Source organism: Plectropomus leopardus, chromosome 5 (assembly GCF_026936395.1).
Source record: "Plectropomus leopardus strain MGB_pleo_1.0 chromosome 5, ASM2693639v1, whole genome shotgun sequence".
In the NCBI taxonomy this organism is placed as follows: domain Eukaryota; kingdom Metazoa; phylum Chordata; class Actinopteri; order Perciformes; family Serranidae; genus Plectropomus; species Plectropomus leopardus.
This window is the reverse complement of record NC_142180.1, coordinates 21,342,808-21,368,616: the sequence shown is the minus strand read 5'-3', so window position 1 is coordinate 21,368,616 and position 25,809 is coordinate 21,342,808. Positions and strand designations below refer to the sequence as shown.

The following is a 25,809-nucleotide window of genomic DNA, read 5'->3' as shown; positions in this document are numbered from 1 at the left end:
GGCAACAGCTACCACATCCAGCTGTTGCTAAACTATTTGTGTCAGCAGAGCCAAAAAAAAAAAAAAAAATCAAAAGATGAACAAACAAGTCATAATCTGTTGTTGCTTATTCCTATTAAGTAATTATGCTTGTGTAACTGTTAACTAAAAAAACAACATCTGGGCTGTTGTAGCCTTCTGTATATGTGATTATCTTTGGCATGACACCATGATTGAATCACAGCCATGAAGATATACAGTACAACAGCACTCCCTCTCATGTGGTATTGCTTAATTATGTAGTTTTTGAGGGGATATTGGCAGAAATGTAATATAAAATTCTTAAGTTGTTTTCATTTGTGTATAACCACCTGAAACTAAGAATCTTATTTTTATTAACTAAGAATCAGACGATTTTAGCTACATACAGAGCGGGTCCTCTTCTCTTCCTCAGAATCCACCATGTTGTTTCTACAGTAGACTCGAACAAATAAACCAAACACTGACTCTAGGTAGGGCCATTAGCGATTTCGTGTCGTCCATCGTAGTTCTCCTACATGTGAGAAGTTTCATTTGGTTGCAATTGACCCTAAGCCAATTGATGCTGTTAAATCCTAAATTTTGTATTGTTTAAATCCATGTTTGTGTGCCAGCAGTCTTCTTCACTCCCTTTTCTTTGTGTAACAGCCACCAACTGTTGATCAGTGGGATAGCATGAAACCATTCACAGAATCCAGTTCACACAGCCACAGTCGTGCACATGCATGTGGTCCTTGTGTGAAATACACACAAAGCATGAAACTGTGTCTTTAACACAGAGAAGTCCTTTAAATAAATGCACAGAAAATCAGTTTTTCAATAGTGATTTAATACAATCAGGCAAATCTGGAGGTATTTCAACACACATCCAAGAAAAAAAAAATTGTACAAATTGCAGACTGGTGTAAATGTTACTGTAAGTCTAATGGGTATAAATAAATCAGAATATTATAAAATATATGAGGATTTCCAAAGCCTTTGATCTATACAGTATGGATAGTTAGAAAATAGAACATGAACCAAAAGTATGTTAAAGACATGCTTTCCCTTTCTACTCAAATTATTTCTTTGTGAATTTACTTAAACTACGTCCTATGATTCAGAAATAATCTGTCCTCTGTTGTTATTAAATATATTTTTTGTTGCTAACATACAGCAGATCATGTGTCCAAACAGATACATATACAATCTTGCAGACACTCAAACTTCATTTGCTCCTCAAAAAATTGTCAAAAAAGGCATATTCACAGTTAGAAGCACGTTAGTGTCAAAATGTAGCACCCGACCGGTAGCCTGCACGCCGACCGAGATTCTATCGAAGCGTCCTCACGCATCATGAGTCCACGTGTTTGTCTTACAGGCAGTTTTGTTTTACAGTTTGTTCACTGCAGTTTCTCCAGCACCTGAAACACCTGGCTGGCTGAGGAGGAGAGGAGGAGGGGAAAATACTGTCGTGTTTCTGGGCCTTTACGTTTCTCTAAGGGTGAAACTACAGATAATTTTCGGTATCAATTAATATTTTTTCTTTTGATTAATCGATTAGTCTACAAAATGTCAAAAAAGAACAAGTTACCAAAAAATGTCTTCAGATTGACTGTTTGGTGTGACACAAAACCAACAACAAAAAAAAGAAACATTTTTACAAACGACACAAGAACCAAATCTTCACACTTGAGCAGCAGCAGAAGTTTGGTATTCTTGCCTGATAAATGTCTAACCTTTCTTTGATTATCAAAATATCTATAGTTTTCTTTTCAGTTGATGGACCAACTAATGAAGTTGGTTTATCTTTCCAGCACTACTGTCCGCACAGAAACTGCGGTGTAGTTGGGCACCGTGAGGCAGCGCCTGGCTGAGGAATGATTGGCTCAACAAGAACCAAACTGTGGAGCGATGAAGAGGAGCAGCTCACTGCTGCGGCTGCAGGTACTGGTTTGTGAACGCCTCCAACTGTCTCTCCAGCTCCGTCGCTTTATGTCTGCAGAAGAAAGAAACACTCGTCACATTTAGACCAACTACGATACAATAAATTACCACAAAATGGAAACAAGTGGGCTTAAAACACAATGGAATAATACATATTGAAGAATGAAGAATTGCAAGAGTGAGGTGCAACTACCTAAAACTTAGTAAATAAATAACACTGCAACCGAAAACGTGCATATTATTGCTTCACGACCAGTGGCATAAAAATGCTGGGAAGGTATAGATTCTTAATAGGCCAAAGGGCAATAAAATGGTCGCTGTACAGAAAACAAAACAAAACAGATAAGCTTTATAAATTAGGCCCTTAACAGTTTGCAGCTCTGTACTTAATAATAAAATGTGTTTTTACAACCGTGACATGTTCACAAGTCACTTGTGGTCCATTATGAATGAACTCGCAACCCACTTTTGGTACGCAACCCACCAGTTGGGAACCACCGTCGTAAGTTATATCTGAATTATGTAAATAGTAATGTCAAATGTTCGTCGTGACTGAACAGCTAACTTTTTGTCAAACATGTACAGTATAAGCAATACACAAACCTTTCAAGAGCAGGAAATATTACCTTTTAAGACATACCTAATCTGCCTAAAATACCCATTTAAGTAACTAAATGGCCAATTTTGTATCAATAATCTAATTTAAAGCAAGCTCTATTTGTTCACAAACATGGGGAGCTCTCTGTTCCTGTAGTATTTCTCATATCCTCTTGGATATTTATTGTCCCCCAGACTAGCCCATCACAAATTTCCAGACATCATCATTTCCCCTCTACTCTCCACTTTTCCACCCTTCACGTTGCCCCCAATGAGCAAAGGAACTGGACTGACCGCAGGCTCTTGGAGTGGCTCTGGACGGTTTCCAGCTGATCTATCTTGGCTGTCAGTTGGCGGATTTCAGCCTCCAGCTCTTTCTGCGTCTGGTCCACCTGCTGACAGAGCCGAGCAAAGGTTGCCGCCATCTCCCTGGCAACACAGAGGGCACACAGCATCGCAGCGCTGATTTATTTAGCTCTGCTACAAAAGGGAAGGCTGGGTGGGGCCCAGAGGAGGGTGGGGCAGGGATTTGTGTGTGTGTGTAAAGTGGGAACATTATGGGGTGTCAGACTTTGTCAGTGGGTTAAATATCATTAAGAGAAAACAGGAATGGTGCAGGGAAATTAGTGCTTGATGTCAACATAAACATTAGCCCTTTTTACACAGAGATCATGCTCGAGTGCCACTACGAAGTCCATACTCTATGTTGCCTTTACATTTTTACAAAGCTGCATTGTGCCGCTAAAATGTGTGATTATAGAAAGCATGCTAGCATCACGGAAGCAAAAGAGGCTTGGCAGGTGTGACGTTTAACACAACAGAGTAGGCCTCTAATGTGACATATAAAATATGTGTCAGCAGCTCTTTCTTAACAATGGCAAAACATGTAAATAATAAATATTTACTGTCCCTGTTGTATGGTGACCTAGCTCTTCCTTAGTTAGGAGCTCCTGAACCTCACTGTTTTCATAATTTGCGGACGTTTATAGCTGCTACTGTTGTTCTTGTTTGAATTACCTGCTAAATGCTGATTTCCCACCGTTGGGACGCACACATAAGACACAGTCAAAATGTCCGACCTGTCCCACCCATGATCCATTCTGCTGGCTGTCCCTTTTACATAGGCCTTGATTTGGCACTGTTAATACCTCCGTTGCTGGCTCAAAGGCGAAACGACTGTCTCCCTATTACATGATCGTACCTTTTATAAAAAGGTTTTATAAAGAATGGTGGGACTGCAAAATGGCATGATATTCCTGCCTTGAACAGGCAGTGTAAAAGGGGCTATGGTTTATGTGCTAAATGTTAAAGGATTAATCCATCCTTAAATACACTATGCATTACTGCAAATGGCTTAGTGTGGATTTCATCCTTATTCCATCAAAAACTAATTGGGAAAAAAACCCAAACATTCAAAACATTATGATGTAGTGCATGAGCTTAATAAATTCAAATTAAATAAATGTAATTATTTTCTTGGTCCTGCTGTAGTGATGAAAATTGCTGTAATCTTATCCAAACAGACTGAAAGAACAACCAGAAAATCATCTTACAGTTGTACTTTGTAACCGTGACACACTGTATATTGAGAACATGTCTTTGTTCTGCTATGAATTTACAGAAATAATACTGTATGATTACTTACTGCTGGACCTGGTGGCTGCAGTTTGCACTAGTAAAGCTGACAATGAGCTGCAGCTTCTCGGTTGCGTAGTCCACAAACTGGCGCTTTAGAGCACGCTCCTTTGCCTTTGTGGTCCAGGTGAGTCTCTCGTACAGGTACAGCATGCCGTACATGGAGGCTGATAGGGCGATCAGCCTCCAGCCAACTGTCCTCCACACCTTAAAAAAATACACAGAAGCTGGGTTAGCTCCCTCGCTGTTAGAGCAGCCTTATCAGGGATGGTAATCAGGACAATATGCAGCAACTGATCAATGTCAAGTTTCTTTACGTACAAATAATTATACCTGATATTTATTATCTTCTAGTGAAAATAATTTCTATACAAGTTCCAACTTTTGTTGCGATAACCTGCAACACACTTTCTTGCGGTGCTTTCTGAGTGGACCAAAAGTAACTCTTGAATGTGTCAAGTTTGTAAAAATACACACTTTATTTTGAATCACAGACCCACAGACTTTGTATCTGTTTTTTCTAGTACAGCAACAATTTTAGTGCCCTGTTCTCAGTATTATTTGGCATATTAACATGCTGTGCCATTGCAGGTTCACTGGATTTAAAACTTATAATTACATCTAAGTGAAATCCAATTAGTTCTACTGTTATGTTGGAGCTAAATACATTGCGCAAAAAACAATTTCAAGATCTTACTTATGAATTTCTCTGCACAGGTCAGGTCAGTTGTTTAATGGGTTTTTTTTTTTGGAGCTTTCGGGCAAATGCTTCATTATTTCAAAGGCATATATTTTTTAAGGAGAGAATAAGTCTTTACCAAACAGAAGCTGAAGACATAATGTATAACTGTACATTCATCCTGGACGTTAACATGCAAGAACAATGTTAGAAACAGCATACCACTCCTCCAACAATGATGACGCTCATTGACGTGCGGGATGTGAGGGATGCCACATTGGTTGCCATGGCTACCATCAAGTCCTCCTGGGTCATGAGGGCTGTCTCATTGTTGGGTGGGGCTATCGTAGAGGGTGGTCCCGAGGAGGGGGTATGGGCCAAGGGCAGCACTGGTCGAGAGGCCTGAGGTACAAAAGGAGTTTTTAAAACTTTCTTCAATGTACGTTTTGTGTTTATGTGTACTAGGCCAAATCACACCAAAAGCAAGAATAACTACTGAAATTAAATACTGCAATAAGAATCAAAGAAACTGCTCCTACTATGTAACCACCTCTCACTCACAGCAGCAGCCTGTACCTGGAAGTTCTGGTCCACCAGTTTGAGTGCTCTCTGTGCGTTGACAGATCCCAGAAAGCGGTGGACTAACGCTGTCCAGCCCAATGAAAACTGAAACTCAATGTTCTCCTGGAAGTCGTTGCAAAGTGTGGCGCAGTTTAGGTCGTAACTCAGGTCAAACTTCCTGCTGGGCAACAGCATGTGGACTTGGCTCTGGGCCGTGGACGGAAGCAGAGGGAGCATGCTCTCTGGAGAGGAGGAAAACGTGGTGCAAGAACATAACAGAAATTAACAGCAGTCATGAGTGACATCATTTGTAGCTTAATTTGTATTTAAACATGCACTGATGCACAAGGGGAAATATGTTCAAGACCTCCCTCCTATGAAAAAAAACGTAGTTTTTAACCTACTTAACATGTCCATATGGTGTATTTTATATGCTACAATGCATATGATAAGTATTTTCTCATCATATGCATTGTGAAGTTAACTTGAGGGTTGGCTTACATTTTTTGTAGGCCAGCCCTCAAGTTAACTTCACCCTGGTTCCCTCAACAAAAAACCCATGGCATTTTTACACTGGATTTTGAAGTATTTCAGAAAATAAGTTCTGAGCCAAACAAAAGTTTCAAGGGTGGAAATAGAGGCATGCACCGATTCCATACTAACAGACTCACGCATACTAAATGAGACAAAGGTGTGGAGTTGCATCTAAACTATTTTTTTTACCCACAGAAAAAGATATAATTTTGATGAACAAAGATGATTTTTTTTAAATCACTAGAGAGGAACTCTCCTGAATAAGAACTTTTTTTATTTTAGTGTCAGCTTATTTTACTGTTGATAATTATGTTTTGGGCACATGGCAACAGAAAATAACAACACAAGAAATAACCACATTATCATCATGGTTTGTAAAGCAAAAAAAAAGTACATTTGATTTGAATGTTTTCTTGATCTCACCTTAGGGAAAAATCCCACCACAATTTCATGACAGCACCTGAGTCCTTTTCATCAGAGGGCACATTAGCACCTTTTCAACATCACTGTCACTGAGCACAGCTTGCATGCGTGCCTGACAGTGACGCATTTGTAGCATAATGGGGCATGGGATGATGGCATTCAGCAAGGAGGTTAAATATAGCAGGGCACTGGGCATTACAGACCATGGCCTGAGGGTTTAACTAAATTTAGCAACACTCTCTAAATGAGTGACTGAGTGAAAAAAAACAATTGTAGACCATGGAGATCAGTGCTGAGGTCATTTTCTAGGAAATGATTATGTCTTTGTTGGCCTTTTCAGCAAGGAAAGGTTCTCAGAAAATTATGATTTTTGAAAACCCACCATTCATTTTACCATTCAGTCTTCACTATTTTGTACACAGTTATGTGTGCAGTTTAATTACCCATCATGTATCTCTGAGAGGACTGGACAGAAACGTTGATGGCATCACTGCACCGGAAGGCCAGGTTCTTGCCCATCCCGTCCTCCACATGAGTAAGCAGCTCCTGAGAACAGCAACAGGAGCCAGAAGTTACATAGAAACCAGTCAATACAAAAAAAGGAGACCAGAATCCATATGTAACCAGTGCAACTTAGATTATTATTAATAGTTAATCTGTGCCTCTACTTACAGACTTGTATATCTTGAGGACGTGTGGCGACGGGTGGAAGTCACTGTGGAACTCATCAACGATGACGTGGAGACGGCAAATCTCCTCTCCCATCGCAGTGGATACCTGGATGAAACACACAGTTATCATTCAGCTACTGCACATCAGCACAGGAGAAGGTAGGACCAGGACTGTTAAATATTTTGAATCAAGAATAAAAAAAGCCAACAATTTGTTGGTTAAAATATTCTTGAATGGAATATTTCTAATTATTTCCAATTTTATGATAATTAATTGAATATATTTAGATTCTGGGCTTTTTGAATTGAAAAAGGTTTCTACAATAGTTCTTACACCATTATTATTCTATGTTACCTTTGACTCCACATCCTCACTGATGGCCTTGATCTTCTTCTTGATGTCATCAATCAGCAAGTTGAGTTGATTCTTTACAAAATCCAGGCGGTCCATCTGATACTCTCTGTCCTCCAGTGCCGCCACTCTGAAGCGCCAACCCACCAACAGGAAATAAAGTCACAAATACAAACTAACATTTGAACGACCTCAAGTTAAGTAAATTAACTGCAACACAGAAGAAAGCTGAATTTGGAGAAAGCCAATAATATAGTATCTCCTACTTAATTTATACCTCTATTATTAAACAAAATGTCATTAAAGTTATGTTACAGCTACATTACTATTTTCTATGAGACCTTCATGATATTGTCAAAAGGAGACAACATTAGACGTGCAGAAAATTTCATTTCTACCAATCTACTCCCACTAAAAATGTATGTATGGAGCAAGATACCCACCTCTTCTCCGCTGCCTCGATGTTGATGGCGTCCATGATGCTCTTGACTTTCTCTGTGATCTGCTTGGCCCTGATAGTGTGCTGCTCAAACTTTGTTTTCACTGCTGACTGCGAGATACACTCCTACGAGGCCATAACACACAAGTTACTGTGACAGCTATAGAGGCTGCTGCTGGATAGGGTGCATGAATGTGCACGCTACCAGGGACGAACAGAGGACAAGATAGACACCTGCTACTTTAACTTAAAGGAAGAAAACAAATGGAAACACAGGTGTGAAAATGACAGCAGCAGTGTGTTTATCTTGCATCCCACAGCCCGCATGTTGTAAAGTCACAGTAATGTGTTGTTTAAACTACAGCAGAAATTATAAAAACATATCAAGTGAACACAATCAATAATGCAAATGAAGGAAAGTTAAAAACAAACAAACAAATAAAACACTGTACATGTAGCAGTAGAACTTTTGTGTCATTGTGGGATAAATTATCAATTGTCATGGTGATAATTCACTATTCTGCTCCTTAATCCACAGTAGGTCCCGCAAAGCAGGCAGATTTTGTAAAAAGTGTTGTTATTATTATTTGACTTTTAGTTATATCCTTGAGATTTCCTTGGCATCCGTTTTTTGATTTCAGCCACTCTAAATATTTACCTTTAGTAATTATCTCTATGTAAAGTAGTTTCCATCGTTAGTGGTGGAGTTTGCCATTCCCAAGTTGGATTCAAATTGCCTTTGCATACGAGTGGGATCCACAGATTGCATAAATGTAATAACGTGTGACTTTATATTATATATATTACATATTTTTGACTAAATACCTCAACATTGACACTGCAACAACATTTTAGGCTTGGCTATGGTTGCTTTCACAAAACTGACAAGATTTTTGATGAGCAATCATGAGTAATTTGGATATAAGTGATCAGTCAGAACAGTCTAATGAGTTCAGAAAATTACATTTCTATATTGTAATACAGCCTTTAAAACTAGTAAAAGACAACGCTTACTTTCCTCACAATATCGATGTACTGCCCAGCCCTTGGCTCAGTGTTTCTGTTAACTCTCCTAACAGCGTAAAGCTACTGCCGAAACAAACTCAACATTTCATGCTCCTCTTCTTCACATTTAAAGATTTAAATTTGCAAGACCATTGGTGCTTTTTTTGTGAAGCAGCCGCAGGAAACACTAGGAATTTGTCACAGAAAAGCTGCACACCTCCAACTCCTCAGCAAGGTTTCCAAATTTACCGTGTCCTGCTGCAATACAAAATCAGATCGTGGTTGCTCTGATTATTGACTGACTGTTATGAAGACAACATGAGTTTGTTTGGCTGCATTGTAAAAACAGACAACAGTTGCTTTCTTTAGTATTTCTGACATCATAGCAGCTCAACAAGTGTTCAGAAAGCATAATATTAAAAAGCACTTGCTGTAAACACGGGTTTTGACGAATCAGCCATGACTGAAATCTTAAGGATTATAACTTTTAGTCTAATGATAATTTCCTCCCAGTATGGACACAATTAAGTTCCCGCCAGTTACATTCAAAACATCTCAAAAAACACAGAAAACCCAACAATCAAAACTGTGACAACAGAACAAAATCAAAGCGGAACAAAAACAAACAGATGTCCTCGCCTAAGTGAATCTAGACTTCAGCAATGAAGACGCAGGTTGATGGAAAAGGCACAGTGATTGGTCCAGAAGGCCCTGGAGCTGCCAGCGTCATATTGCATGGTTGGTGGTGAAACCTAACCACTGAGCCATGTTCGGGTAGTTGACTGGTTGGGTTAATTGTTACTGTTAGGAGTACTGCGTCTTGAGTTGTTTAATTTCTTTCATCATGCGATAATCTCAAATGCACCCCTTGAAAAACATGCACACACACATTCACACTTACCAAGCAACCGAATTTCTAAAAGTAGTATTTCCAAATACCTGAGGAGTTTGTGTGACCGAAACAATGAAGTGAGCTCTGGTTCAGAGCAGCCACTGTCTGCATCTCCGTGTCTGAACAACTGAAAAAATAGCCTCACTTCTCTTTATAGTGACTTCCTTTCTGTCTCTAGTTGTAACTCATTCTCACCAGCAACAGCCAGACAATGTAAAAAAAAAAAATCTCAGCTCCTTATTACACCAACCACAGTGTTTATCAACTTTATCAGCATCCATGTCATCTGCTGCTTTGGCTTGATTTGACACTGGTTTCACCTCAGAGGCATACCTGTTGAGAGGTCTTCCTGGTAGCAAATATATAAGCATCTAATTACAAATGTGCCAAAAATGATTGAAAACGACTCTGTTTTCTTCAAAATCTGTCTGTTAGGGATCAGTCAGAAAACAGATTTTGCTTTAAGAAGTGGGAATAAAATCATTGTAAGATATAGAGAGGACACACACACACAAACACACACCTCAAACCTCCTCTCAAAGCACTGGAACTCCTTCAGTCTCTCCTGGAAGCCTTCAGCCAGGGCTCCACCTGTTGGATGAAATGATCACATTGCATGTAAAATGAAACGTACTTTGGATACAGTGACAACACAAATACACAACTTGCATCAACCTGGAGACCATATGCCATAACAGGTGTTAACATCATTTACATTTACATCATCATTTACATCAGTGTTTATTGACTAATTGTATAGCTTTTAAGCCTTTGTTATTTATTTGGGTTTATTTTCACCTTTGTAATCACTATTTTATGGAGTTTGCTGGCACCTATGTAGCAAATGGGTTAAGCTAAATTTAATTTAATGATAATAAAGGTAATAAATGACTATTTCCCTAATAGGTTAAAAAAAGGTTAATAGAAAACTTTGAAAAAAAATCTAGTGAAGTTCAAGATTTAAAATGCTTTTGCTATTTCAACACAGTTGTTAGGAGCTTGGTTTGGTAAGCAGCATATATCCTGCCTGGTTGTGAAGGACATCAAACATAAAGATATGAACACAGTTTTTCCATCCTCCACAAATACAGCATCAACTATAGTGTGAAGCCTCACCTGTTTCAGGCATGCCCTGTGCTCGTTGCATTCGGGAGTTGAGCACCTCTTTGGCGGAGACAAAGAAAATGCGGTTGGGTGCCTGATCACGGTCCACGACCTTCAGCTCCTCTACCAGGAAGTTCACACAACGGTCTGTGTGCTGCTTCCGCACCTGGAGGAAGAGGTGTTGAATTCTTAGGGTGCACTATGGATAATAGAATCTATACATCGCTGAATAGTTATAAGTTCAGAGAAATATGTCAAGTTAAGTGCTTTTACGTGCTTAGGTTTCCAGCTGATTTGTAAAATTTTCTCTGCTCTTAAAAAAATCCCAAAACATATTGGTAATTTTTACAAAAAAATCTGTAAAAATGATGAGACAGAAACATTCCGTAAATATTACTGCTTCTGATATGAGACAGACACATCAGACGGTTGACTCACATCCTCCATGTACTCAGGTTCGTTTGCTGAGGCGTCCCAGCGGTTGTTGAGGATGAAGATGTTGGGCTTTGACAGACGTTCATTGACTTTGTGGAAAAAGTGCTTTTCCTAGATGGTAAAAGGGAGAAGAGAAAAGGAGATGATCAAATCAGCAAAATACATCAACATTTAATGTCTCTTTTCCTCTCAAAAAATTGTTAATTTTTTATCTTCTGGTAAGCTGCCATGGTGCTACATCAAAATGCATGTTAACAAGATAAATATAAGAGGACTCAAAGTCAGTATCTACATTAGTTGTAAACACTATACACCAAGTGTCTGGCTCTATCCAGGAATACAGACATTCATTTTATTTAAAAAAATAAATAAATAAATAATTTAATGAAACTACCAAGTATATTACAGAAAAATACCAGCTGAAATGGGATGCAGGTTCAGTAAAAAATGTGGGTGTGTATTTAACTAAAGGCCTAGCAACCTTATCCAGCATCAGCTTTGGACTTTTGAACCCCAAACCAAAAGCACATGCCAAAGTTTAAACGCAAGTGTTGAATCAGTCAAAATGAATATTCTGCCATGACTACTGTTTGTATCCCAAACACTACCCCTGGAAGTGAAGACCCAACAGTTCATGGAACAAACTCATATCCAGGTATACACGGAACGGTAGAAAACCGAGAATTAAATGTTAAACCTTACAACTTAAAAAGAACATGGAAGAATCATGCTCCCATGCATACTAGAGTATTATTATACAGTCCATTTAAGGCTGGGCAAACCCATTTATTACTTTGCACACCAGGACAGCAAAGTTGGTTGGCCACATGGATAAAAATGTTCATCATCTGCAGGCTCTCACTGTCACATGATGCGGCTATTTTACTATCTTACATTATTTACATAATGCCTGGGATTTATTTCCACTGAACAGGCCATAGGGAAATGTGTGTTTGCTTTCCCTTTAAGCGCTGCTGCCGGGTTAAGGAGCGCTGTGATTGACTCTGTGTCCAGTCTCACATTGCATGAATGCCTGAGCAGACAGAAACAAGAGTGGGGCCTGTGCGGCTGAGTACAAACACAGGCAGCCACATTCTCCACTCTGTACTCAGCTCAGGATAGAAAAAATCCATGCTGGCTCTTTACGTACATATAAGTGACTGACATAACTGCAAACGTACTTAGCTTGGTATTGTGGTATGTTGTTAATATTTGTTAATTATTGTCCAATCATCCCCTTGGATGGACACTAAAAGACATTTCAAGGAACACTGACCATGTCTGGAAATAGAAATTGTAATATCTACTCATAGATTTACTTTTGTCCAAACTATCCAAACACTTGTGGGCAAAAGACCTAAAAGTAGGAGTAATAATAAACATTTTCTGTAAGACAGTGACATATTTCACAACAAACATACAATCAGTCATTAAATGAGACATGCTTATAAAAGTGCAGGAGTATGCTCAGCACAAATAGCTCATTTCTAATGCAAAGTGATAACAATGGGCAAGCCTAAATTTCAGTATGAGGTGTAAATTTCACAGGATATTGATGAGCTTTATGAGGCTCCGAGGCATTACCGTGTTCATAAGTGTGGATTCAGAGTTGGCCACCAGCACAAAAACATCAGCATCCAGGCAAAATTTGTCAATCCAGCTGTCCAGTTGTGATGTCACATCTGTCCCTGGGCTAAGGAAGTGGACGAGAGGTCAAGAGGTCAAAATGCGTGACATCATATGTCCATTTGAGCTCATCCCACTTTTTTAAAGTCACTGAAGCTGGTAATAAAACTGACTTTCCAGATCTGATTTAAATGTTACCTGTCTACAAGCACCAGGTCGTCTCGAAGCAGAGCACACTTGGTCTTTGGCCAAAACACACGGACGAGACAGCCGGCGTCCAGACTCTCATCCATGTGGAGTGCATGAGCCAGCTGGTTTACAGTCTGCAGAGGAGATGTAAACAAACTGAAGTCATGGCTGTTAAAATGACTTCTGTTTAATGAAAAGGCATTTTGCAGCTATCAGTATTTCTGTTTACATTCCGAAATAAGAAAAAATGAACTACCATTATTACGACATTAGTTTTCTGTTATTGTAAAAACTATGACTTTTTTTTTTAACTCAAGCTTTATGTGGTTGAGTCCTGGAAATTTGATCTGAGCATGAGGCTGTCTCTTTAAACACCTTTTATGAGATAAATAGTTTATTTTATTCAAGTTACTGAAAGGAAGGTTTCCATACTTCTAAAATGTGCAGCATAGTTAATTGTTAGACATTTAAAGCAGGAGGGTATAATTTACAATATGAGCCAATTAGGTAATACTTAACAGTGAAATGCTGGCAGCTTTTATCAGACATGTTTCACACCACTAGGGTTCTTATACCAATAACTAACATTAAGCTTGTCTTAACATTAACAGCTAATAAGGTTAATTTCACTAGAGAGTCACATTAGTTTCTGACTAATCCTGCAGACAGGACCACATAAGAGCAGTCAACAGATTAATGTGGAAATATAAACGAACAGACGGCCACAGACTGAAACCCATGAAGCTACTCATTAAGTTAAACTCATGTCTACATTACTCAGTGTGTTCAAGTTAAGAGAAAGGGAAGTCTCTGACCTCATTTCACACACCTGACACCAGTGTAAGTATCCTGCATACCTAACGTATGTCTGTAAACACGGCTGTAGGCTCAGGTAGCATGTGCTAAGTTAACACATGTTGGGGGTTTTAACACAAGCCAGTAGCCAACTGGATCTTTTTAGTGACCTTTAAATAACCATATTACCAATTTGAAATGCGCATTTTATGAATATATTTACTTTAAAAATATAAATTACTGCTTATAAAACCATTCTATTCTGCCTGTAAAAGAATCAGTGCAATGATATGAGCTTGACTGTTATCACAGGGAGGAATAAAGCTTATCAGCTTGAGAACAACAACACTTCTACAACCGTAAAAAAGGAAAGTGAGGGCTACTGTTTAAAGGTTAAACTTGGGTCTAAGGTTTAGATTTCCTCCCAAAGTGGTTATTAAACTGACATTTACCTTGATGCTTTTCTCCTCATCCGAGCCCTCTGTCTTGAGGTAGGCCTTGTCCTCGTCAGTACCCTCCACACTCAGGAAGCAATTCGTGGTGTGGCCAATCCCGCTGGGCAGGACGCGGTCCCTCAGCATGGCGTTGACTACTGTGCTTTTACCATTACTGGTCCTAAAAACAGACAAAACTGTCAGTGATTGTATGCTACTGTAAATTTAAATTACTCCCAAAAAGAACAAATGTAAGGTCATCGGGCATCATATACTAATTTTGTTGCAACACAAATAGGAGGCCACAATGGGTCGGATTGATATAATCTGGTTAAAATGAATGTTTTCAGTGTAAGGAGGTTAAAGAAACTATAACTAATAACTGAATCAAACAGAAGAAATTCCACTTCTCTGACACACCCTCCCTATTACCCTATTATTGTGTTTTGGATTGAAGGTATTTTTTGCGTCAGTGCAGAGCACAGCACAATTCATTAAAATTAATAATGCACAGTGGTTTTTAACAACAGAAAATGAATGAGGTGACTGAACAATGCTGCATCAATGATACTAGTCAATTTAAAAGTGAAAGCAAAACTGCTACCTTAAGAATTTGGGTAAGGACTAGTTTCAATTACACATTAATACACATTACAACACTTATGACTGCTTCTGTGGAAAATAAAAACATTTGAGAATCACATGAAAAATGTTAAACACAATGTTCTTTAAAAAATAAAATTCAGGCGTGGTGTGTGTGTGTAGACGATTTTACCTGCCAAAAAAGGCCACTTTCATGTGTCTACGTGCCAGCACCTCCTTAATGACAGCAAGTTTGTCAGCATACGCCTGAATCTCCAACTTCTGGTCCTGACTGGCAATGTTCTCCAAAGCTTTATTTCCACAGGTTTCTGTCCAACACACACACACACACACACACACACACACACACACACACACACACACACTAACTTCATGAGCCATTTTGACTGTAACAGCTTACTGACAGATGATAAACTTTGGCATTCATTGATAGTGTTTTTTTTTTAGGGCCGTTACCAATTATTAGTGGTTAACAACCGATAACCGATATGCATTTACAATAAAATTGAAAATCGAAAGTCTAGAATTTGGAACACAACAAATTTCAACACAAAACGTTGTTTAAATCCCTTTAGCAAATGCTTTATCAAAACCGAAACTCATAATATTCAGCAAGACTGTGCTACTGTAAGTGCTATAATCCTGGTTAGTTTCAAATAAAATAAACATAGCCCACCAGAGCTGACTGACAGATGGTAAACAGATGAGCAAAGTATCTCACCCTCTACAAACTCTGAGGTCTCTTTCACGTAGTTGAGGAGTTGTTCAAACACATCACTTATCTTCTTCTTGGCTACAACAAAGTGCTTCAGAGGGGAAAACTCCCCCCGAGCTGAATCTGACCGTCTGAGCGGAGGAGCTGCAGCCATGCTGTTCAATCTAAACACACACACAGAGGGGTCAAAAAGGGCACACAGTTATATCAGCGCACATTAACAATGGTAATTAGCAATGATCATTACATCAGAATGGTCTCAGCAAACTACTCGGTCTAAGTTTGACATGATATTGCAGTGATACAACTTTTTAGCTGCCAGGAACGCTGACTGACTCGTTAAATAACGTTGATAGCTGACATGAAGTTATCCGACTATTTGTGAAACCATCATGTAAGTCCGTAATAACACTATATCGTTCAACTTAAAAACTCGCGATACATTGGAATATCATATTTATGTTTGTTGTCAGTTACTTATGACAAAGATTTGAAGATCGTGTAATAAACGAGCGGACTCGTGTCGGAACCAAACAAGCTAACAGATTAAGCTAGCACACGTTACAACCGGCAGCGCGGTAGGAGACTAGCATTAGCACAGCTAATGACGGTTTTATTTCCTCACCACAGTCCTAACACAGCCAGTGTCCTCTTCTCATAACACAAACAGTATCGATCCGCGACGACGGTGCAGCGAATCCCTTTCTTTGCCTTGAGATTACTTGCTGTCAACCTGGCTAACCTTCTGTTTGTATCCTCTAATAACACCAGCGTGACAAGCGGAACGCATGAGCAGAAGAGCTTCCGGAATACATTTCAAAATAAAGGCACATGTCACCCCACCGGTTGTATGTGACGTGTGTCAAATGGATAAACATTTGAATGTGGCTGTACAAAAAATTAGTTTAGTTGCTGACTTGCATATGCAATATTACGAATAAAGCCATGCTTTGATTTTCAGTATACACTGTAAACTCGGACAAATTAATTTTACTGAAAGTAGTATTGGGAACCGATTGCCTTGAAAAAAGAAAGTAAATGTAACTATTACTATTTTAGTGTATTTTTAATTCATACTTTATATCTAATTGTTGACTTAACTCACAATTTACTTGTATTTACTTAATTTGTAAAGTTAATGCAACTTAAAAATGACAAGTGGAGAGGATGATAAGGACATTTATCTGTTTAAAATCCTTATACTAGCATGTAAATAGGCCATTACAAGGAGCTGGCTGAAACGTGACCCTCAAAGCCTAGGACAGTGGATGGACATTGTGGAGGACCTGTATGCTATGGAAAAAATGACCTTTCATCAAAGGACTAAAGCAGGGACACATGCACAACACTCACACACGTTATTGGTTTTTGATCTTACCTTGAAAGTGAAAGTGTCTAACTTCCTGCTCTGCACAGATACTGTCCTGAGCTTGATGCAGCATAACTGCACTGTAAGGCATACATAGGGGGTGGAGACTGACGAAAAGGCCAATCCATGAGCAAAGAATGCATCCAACCCCTGAGATCTCCTTAGCTGAAGCTGAGACTTAAGTACATCAAGACAGTGGCGCCCAGAGAATTATTTACAGGGGTGGTGACATGGGGCCGCTGAAAATCTTGGGGTAGCACACCGAAACCAATCTGCAGAAGAAAAGAAAAATTATTTTTCTTTACCATTTTACCTTTTTTTGGATTCTTATTTATTTTTTCTTTTCTAAAATGTAAAAGTCCATAAACTCTGATCATGCAGTTCTGCATGTGGTTTGTTTACCAAAGTGGTGTTTCCATACCTCTATGTACTACTCAGATCGGGTAACTCATGGGTAGGGACAGGTAGAGAGGAGAGGTCAAATTTGGTTTAGTGGTGTTAGTAATGGCAACAGCAGCAGATGGAGATAAAGATTCTCCACCAGGTCACCCATGGTCATACCTCAAGTCCATGTTTGAAGTATTTGAGATGAAGGATTATTCCTATCATTTTGAAAGTAGAGTGCACACACATACTGCCAGACCTGTGTCAGAACACTGTTAGGGTCGGGTGGAGAATAAGATGAAAATGACAATGGTTGTCCTTTCAATTTGTGTTTGTATGGACATTGTTGCATATTAAACAAGCTTTTCATTCTACAGGTTCTGCAAGCACGTCAGTGCGTTCAGTGGGTTGTTGTAGAGTCCCTGGGCTCTGTAAATGTATTGTGAGAGTATACAACAATGACCTGAGATTAAAAAATAAAGTACTTAGATAATTTTTAAAGGCAAGTACTCCAGTACTTTAACTCAAGTAATGATTTGACTAAGCAACTTTCACTTGTATTGGAGTAATATTTGACCAGGAGTATCTATACTTTGACTCATGTGAGAGAGTTGTGTACTTTGTGATGACAAGACATATTTTACCAAGCTCTCTGTAGAGCTGTGCAAAAATAAATACAAGCATGTTAAAATTTAAAGAATCAACACACATTATTGAAGCAATGGGGACAATTGACATCGGCTGCTGCACTAACGTCACCTCTCCTAACGCAGAGATCAGACAGAATTTGAATGGAATCAGTCATAAATGTGTTGCCTTTGCAAGCCCATAATAACTTGTATTCAGAAGAGCAGTGTGGCTGCTTGTGAATGGGACAATGGCCGAGAGGAAACGCCTCTCTCTCTCTCTCTCTGTGTGTGTGTGTGTGTGTGTGTGTGTGTGTGTGTGTGTGTGTGTGTGTGTGTGTGTGTGTGTGTGTGACCTTAGCAACTGTGGCAAACTGCCATCAGTCAGAGCACTGAAATACCTCCACCAGGACCTCCAGTTTGGCTTTGGGATATTTGACACGCTTTCATCATCTCAGGAACTTGGAATCTTTCTGTTTTTCTTTTCTTTCTGGATTTTTTATGGTTATGTGCGGATTTATGATGGAGAATTAAAATGGTGAGGAAGAAAAAGCTGCTGGTGTGTGAGTAAGTATTACTCCTGTATGCATGTGTTGACTGTTTGAGCCTCTAACATGAATTCAAATGCTAATGCTATAACAATGGACTTTAAAGGTATCTATGGCACTTTATTTTAATATTGTGAATTATAATAATGATAATATTTCCTCACAGTGTTTTGTATACATGGTAACTGTGGATGTTTTAGAGCACTGCAATATAATATGTTGAACAAAAATAATTACTTATAGAGTTAAGCTGTATGCTTTTTTAAATACAATTCTCCTCTTATCTCTGTCTTCTCTCTTCATGTAAGAATTTTGGTTCGGTAAAATAATATGAGGCTTTCTCTTTTCAGCGTGGCTCCAGCATCATACATTAATGATGAGATGGATGTACTAATTGCTCTCCTGGACAGATATAGATTTCATCCCATCCATGTGTAATTTTTTTATCCAAAATAAGCTATATATATCACTATATATAAGCTATATCCTGGTGGAATTTTAAAAAAAGATTAGAGGTTGTGAAAGTCATATTAATTTACACACTATGGGTGATTATTTCTATGTGAAATAACCTGGGCTCAAACTATTTTTCTGTCAGCTTCCTCATTGTGTTGTTGCTTTTGTGGCAGCACAGGTGACACACACAGAGCTCATGTGTGTATTGTCTGTGTGTGTATGTATGGGCGCCCTTTACATTGTACCATCCTATCTAGCATTCTCTTTCTCTGGGAATTTAGTTATTTTGTCTTTTGACTCTTGTCTTAACTCAAACTCAGCCAGAGAAGAAGTTATTTCTCAGCTCTCAGATTCAGTTTCAGTCGGGTAAAAACAGTTACGTATTTTGTTTGTTTTTCCTATCAGTGTTTTCTTTTCTTTGTAGAATTTGTGGAAGCATGATGTGGGATGGATAAACAACAACAAAACTCTGCTGTAAGTTGAATGACAGGCTGTTACTATCACCTGACATTTAGTGGTGTGTGTTTTTATGATGTCAATTGTTGATTTGTAATGAGTGTGAAGTGTGAATAACCCGCAGTGACCCTGCTGACCTGAGAAAAGGGAAACGTGTGTGTGTCATTTTAAGAGTCTATTTACAACTATCTTTTTTTTCTAAATTGTAACATTAATATTAACCTGACGAGTATATAATAACTGGCAATAACTCGATTTACAAAAGCCTGAAAGAAAATTAAAATTCTAATTTATTTAAGTTTTAAAGGCCTGCCATACTGAATCAGATGTCACTTACTTCTAATATGATTTTTAAAAGAGCGTTTATTTTCAATATTTCCAAATGCCAATCTTATAGTAATCCTAATTTCATAATCAGATGGCTTTTTTCTTTCTTTTTAAAAAAATGAAAGACACTTTTCAGACAAGCTGTGCATACATTTGATGAGAGCAATTTAATGTGAAATAGTTATTTACCTTATATGTATTGCTTGCTATCTTTGTGCAGATGGCCTCTAATGACCCTGACCTTCCTGACCCCTCTGGTGACCCCCAGCCTGGTGACCTCATCGAGATCTTCAGACCAGCCTATCAGCACTGGGCTCTCTACCTGGGAGACGGTTACATCATCAACTTAACTCCTGTTGGTCAGTGGGAAAAACTTGAGTATAACCAGCTGAGCTAAGTTTTTTTTTAAAAAAGAAGTTAAACACACACCCTTCAAAAAATAAGGCTATTATATTTTATATTTATTGTTTTTACAAACAAGAAACATAGAAAATTGCAAATTTAGTCTTCGTCCTCTTCTTTTTTTGTACTGTGCTTTTCTTTTTTTTTCTGTAATGATCTCCACTCCATGTTACACATCAGTGCTCTTACATGTTCTTCATGTAGTGGTCATTTTTCCTTATATTTGATATTTTTTAAATGTCAAATTGGGGGCAGTTTTGGTGCTCCTTTGTTTAAGAACGCCACTGTATTTCAGACAACATAGGTTTGATACGAGGGCGTGGTCAAACATGAACCCTCATCCATCTGTCTAATTTGACTGTCCTGTGAAGACACTAAAGGTCACAGTTTACCTTTCAGTCCGTTGTAGATTATTTTTGAGCACTTTGATAATGTGGGTTCGAGTGGGTTGTCCTGCAGCTTGCATAAGGACGTCACAAAACCACCTTGTAATATCGCCAATTTAAAGATGGTTATGGTTTTGCAGTGGTGAAAAGTAAGTACATTTACTCAAGCGTTTTCTGTCTGTATCTCTACTGTCTCCAAAGGAAACATGCTGGAAATATTTTTCAGGAAAAAGGGTAGTGTTTTGAATGAAGGACTATGGACTATGTAAGGAGGTATTTTAACACTGTTGTATTGGTTCTTTTAGTTTAGTTTTAGTTTATGTTGGTCTTCTTCCAACTTCTACAACTGATTTCACATGAGGTTTTATTGGATAAAAATAAGAAGTAATAACTTTTGAAGCAGTGACAAACCAAAGAGGTGCAGGCTGAAGCCTTAAACTTTTGCACCTTTCTTTTTTTTACCTTAATTGTTTTGTACTATTCCCTTAAAAATTATACACAGACAAGGAACCAAAACAAGCAAAACAAAATATTTGTATAATATATATATATATATATATATATATATATATATATATATACTCAAAAGTTACAAACAAAAGTTCATGTAAACACCCTAGTTTGTTTTAAATTTGTAACCATCTTATTCTTAAATACATTTTTTATGTTTCACTTATGTAAAGAAGCTTAATACTTGTCCCATCATTCTGTTTTGGGTTAAAGCCATTAACCCTCTAGAACCTGGATCAACATCCTTTTGATGGGCTGCATTCAGATGCCTTTCACAAGCATTTAAACCCATGGAACCTGAGAAAACTGGTTTAATTTCTTTTGAAAACATGGGAAAAGGCAATGAGCAACTTGGCAAGAAATGCCCAGAAAAATTGCCAAAAACAAAAAAAGAAAAAAGGGAAAGGTGACAAGAAAATTACTTGAAAGTTAGCTGTTTGGAGATAATTAGATATTATCCTATCCCAAAAAAGGAAAAAGAAAATCCAGAAAACTATATTTATATTTTTTATATTTATATATTCAAAATTATGTTACAGAAATGTATTATTTTAACACATTCTTAGAGTAGTTTTTGCATGTTTGTTGTTTTTCAAGAAATTTTGATGTTAGTTTGTTTCTTTATTTCTTTTTAGCTGCTGAGCCATTTTTTTTGCAGATTGCCTTCTTCCCATGTTTTTGAAAGACATAAAGCCAATTTGCTCAGGTTTCAAAGAGTTAAACTATTATCCCATAACATGAAATACTTGTGATAAATAAGCAACAATCAAAGTGGAAGTGATAGATCATCACCCTCAGTTATAATGCAAGATGGTTTTTTTTTTTAAAGATTTTTTTGGGCATTTTAGCCTTTATTAGATAGAACAGATCATTAGCGTGAAAGGGAGAGAGAGAGAGAGGGGACGACATGCAACAAAGGGCCTTAAGTGGGAGTCCAACCCGAGGCGGCTGCGGCAAGGACACTGCCTTCATTCTTGGGGCGCCTGCTTCATCCACTCAGCCGCCAATGCCCCGTAAGAGGTTCTTTACCCTCAAAAACTCAACATCAGCCCAACAACTGTCTTCTTCACGCTTTAAATCTTTCATCTGTGTGTGGGACTTGTGGACTTGTTTTGAATATATATTGGGATCACATGATCTGATCCCTTTTCGCTGTGGTGGATCTCAGTTTCAACTGATTTGTTTTAAAAGTTAAGCCCTCAAAGTCTTTAAGACAATAATGCTGGTTCAATTTTGATAATGTGACACATGATTATATATCTTGTCTATGTAGCCAGGATCCAAAATTACTTTGGAATCTTTCTATCGTATGTTCTGTAGAACGAAAATCTTTTTATCACACTGAGGCCCTCCTCTTCCTCTCCAGATGAGAACCAGGCAGCCGCCATGTCCAGTGTGAAGTCTGTCTTTAGCCGGAAGGCGGTGGTGCGCATGCAGCTGCTGAAGGAGGTGGTGGGAAGCGACTCGTACCGTATCAACAACAAGTACGACCACAACCACACCCCCCTGCCCACCTCTGAGATCATTCAGCGAGCACAAGTCCTCATCGGCCAGGAGGTGTCTTACGACCTGCTGGGGAGCAACTGCGAGCACTTTGTTACCCTTCTGCGCTACGGGGAGGGGGTTTCCGAGCAGGTCTCTCACTGTTTATTTTGCTTCTGTCTCATCTGTCATCAGGGCAAAATACTCACTCCTCACTCAATTTACCACACTGACTGATGAAATGTCACCACTGATACCGTAAAACTTCAAATAAAAGCCCAGTCCCAGTTAGACATCCTGTCCCTTTAACTAGCAGGGTGTGCTGACACATTTTGACAAATAAAGGCCTGCCTCTATTAGAGGCGCCGTGTGGATGCCATGCAGTTCATTTTTACAGAGGTTTTTTGGTTATATGAAAGCGGGTTGTTGGCTACCCGCTGGAGTTAACGTTAGTTAGCTGCTTAGATCGCGCATACAGTATGTATATATGTTTAAACTTTGGTCGATATGGACATGCTACACACGTGGTTAGCATGGAAAGATTCTCCATAATTCAATCATTCAGTCAATTTTACTGAAACTGTAAGCACCAAAGAAGACAGTATTATCAGCATATAAACAAAAAAGACGCAATTTGTAAAAGAAACATAGGAAAAAATGTCCAGTGAACTATATTTATATAGTTAGCGTATATTTATATAATAATTTTTAAGATTTTTTTAAGGTAATTTCTCCTTTTGTATTGTTTTGTTTTACCTTCTCATTTTTTATTTAAAGGTGTTTTTTTTCTGACCTATTTTCGGGTAATTCTTTTGTGTTTTTCACAGATTTCTTGCTAACGTCTAAATAATTTTTCTTTTGTTGCTCATTGCCTTCTTCTCCCACATTTTTGAAAAAAAAAAGCAAAAACAAAAAAAAACAACAGGTTTCAGAGAGTTAAATGATTGTGTTTCCATCTTTCCTGAGCAATAGGTTTGTGTGAAAGGAATTAAAGGCCCGTCCATAGATGTCTGTCCCAAATTGAAATCTGTTGAGTTGATTTAAGTAAATTATAGCCTGGGCTGTTAATTGAAGCTTTATGGTAGTTTGACTTGTGAGGTACAGGTTTTAGAACTAAACAAAACCCCTATAAGTGAAGGTAAATCTTACCAAAAAATAAACCATACATGTTCTGTATAATGGCCTGTGTTACTTTCTGTAGCCTATTCTAGACTTTTTCTATGTGGACATTTCAGCTCTGTCATTGTGTGGTTGCCAGTTTGTGTAAAGGGACACTATTTTACTTTTTTGTATACCTGGTCAACCCTTTGAAACCTGGAGCAACATCAGTTTTCTTGTGCTGCTCTTAGATGCCTTTCGTAAGTGTTTAATCCTTTGAACCCCAAGCAAATTGGTGCAATTCCATCCAAAACATGAGAAAAAAAGCAATGAGTAACTTGGTAAGAAATGTTCAACAAATTGCAATAAATTAGTCGATTGGGATAATTATTTTTAAGAAGCTAGGGAAGAATGGTTAGGGGGGAAAAGGGAAAAACTATGTTTATAATAATTATAATTACATATTTAAAATTATTCTACAGAATTATTATAAAATTATAAGCACTGTTTCCAGGTAATTTCCTTGTTTATTATTTATTTTCCTTGTCAATTTTTTTATCACTAATTTTCGGGTAATTTTCTTGCACTGTTTTACTAATGTCTTTCTAATTTTTTGGGTCATTTAAAAAAAAAAACCAACATTGCTCATTGCCTTCTTCCCATGTTTTTGAAAGAAATAAAGCCAATTTGCTCAGGTTTCAAAGGGTTAACTCACACAAATAGAGTCACTGGGCACAAGTTTGGAATTGGTGAAGTTACAGCTGCAGTCTGGATATTAAAAGGATACTCCACCCAAAATCTATGTTTTGAATATCACTCACCTCCAAAACCTTGAAAAGTGGCTGAAGAGTACAGCAGCTGTACTGAGGCTGGATTTATTAAGCTTCAACAGTTTCATGACCGGTTATAGGTGGAAAAACTGCTCAAAACATCTATATAAACATCCCAAAAAATCTTTGCCGTTCATTCATGTGTTCAGTGTGTCACAAACACTTGTAACATATTGAACATAATAACACAAACGTATTAATATCTTTAAGATCGTGGGAATCCTCAGTCCACCTCCTCTTGTCCTCCTTGTCTCCTCAGGCTACACGGGCCATTGGGGCCATCAGTTTGGTGACGGCAGCAGCCAGTGCCTTCTCCGTCCTGGGACTGATCAACACACGATCCAGAAACAGGCCTTTCTGACAGCTGTGCTCTTCACTGAAGGGTGTTGTCTCCCAACATTCATGCGGCTGTGATGAAAAATAAATAAAAAAAAATCATAAAAATGCAAATGTCTGTGTTACTTGTTCAGAAACTGGCTTCATATATTTTACACTATATGGTTTATATGGTATGTTTGTTGGTCAAATAACATTGCTTAAATGGTTGCTACAACCAAATTACAAAAAAACACATTACCTTCAGAGGTATCTGGACATGCAGATACTTTTGCATTTGTCATTATGAGCAGTTTTCATAGGGATGAATTATCCTTTAGAAAGTAATTCAAATGGAAACTGTTCACAAAACAGTCTGTGGACTATCCAGTGTAACATGGACACCATTTATGGAGTTCGACGTTCCTTCTGAACTTTTTCAGATGCAATATTTCTATGTGGATATATCATCACAAACCAGCTGATATTTGATGTGGATGAAGCAGCTCTTCACTGCATCATCATGCATTAATCATGCCCCCCCAACCATTTTCTAATTCACAATAAAAATAAACTGATCTACATTTTGATTTGGTTTGTACTTTTAGTAGATAATATACCAGAATGCAAAAAAACACCAAGCAGAGCTTATTTATACAAACATGCCAGTGGAGGATCCCCTGCACCCCCCGACGAGGTCCTAGCTTAGCCCCAAATGTCCTAAAATCCTAGAAATGTCCTAAAATCTGAAAAATGTCCTAACATCCAGAAATTTCCTGAAATCAAAGAAGCGTCCTCAAATCCAAAAAAATTCTTAAAATCCTAGAAATGTCCTAAAACTCGAGATATATCCTCAAATCAAAGAAAGGTCCAAAACTTTTAGAAATGTCCTCAAATCCTAGAAACATCCTAAAATTGTAGAAATGCCATTAGATCCGCGAAACGTGCTTAAATCCTAGAAATGTCCTAAAATCTTAGAAACGTGTC

General features: G+C 38.2%; 2 protein-coding genes across 3 annotated transcripts; one reads left to right on the top strand and one right to left on the bottom strand.

Moving 5' to 3' along the window:
* Positions 1 to 826: 826 nt before the first annotated feature.
* Positions 827 to 16,422, bottom strand: mfn1b (mitofusin 1b). The gene is made up of 18 exons (XM_042516838.2): positions 16,259 to 16,422; positions 15,640 to 15,797; positions 15,091 to 15,226; positions 14,334 to 14,496; positions 13,096 to 13,220; positions 12,856 to 12,964; positions 11,275 to 11,382; positions 10,849 to 11,002; positions 10,256 to 10,323; positions 7,840 to 7,961; positions 7,400 to 7,526; positions 7,046 to 7,150; positions 6,817 to 6,919; positions 5,432 to 5,658; positions 5,078 to 5,257; positions 4,187 to 4,383; positions 2,836 to 2,970; positions 827 to 1,996 (listed from the first exon to the last, which is right to left on the bottom strand). Exons 2-18 carry the CDS (start codon positions 15,785 to 15,787, stop codon positions 1,927 to 1,929), a joined length of 2,277 nt encoding a protein of 758 aa, XP_042372772.2. The 5' UTR covers positions 15,788 to 15,797; positions 16,259 to 16,422; the 3' UTR covers positions 827 to 1,926.
* Positions 16,423 to 18,392: 1,970 nt separating this feature from the next.
* On the top strand, positions 18,393 to 24,949 carry plaat1 (phospholipase A and acyltransferase 1). 2 transcript variants are annotated; one of them, XM_042484213.2, is made up of 5 exons: positions 18,393 to 18,579; positions 19,441 to 19,490; positions 20,020 to 20,158; positions 22,464 to 22,732; positions 24,767 to 24,949. In XM_042484213.2, the coding sequence occupies exons 2-5, from the start codon at positions 19,464 to 19,466 to the stop codon at positions 24,866 to 24,868; spliced, it is 537 nt and encodes a 178-aa protein (XP_042340147.2). In that variant the 5' UTR covers positions 18,393 to 18,579; positions 19,441 to 19,463; the 3' UTR covers positions 24,869 to 24,949. The 2 variants fall into 2 exon arrangements, with proteins under 2 accessions (XP_042340147.2, XP_042340149.2); XM_042484215.2 differs by having other exon boundaries at positions 18,405 to 18,550.
* Positions 24,950 to 25,809: the final 860 nt, after the last annotated feature.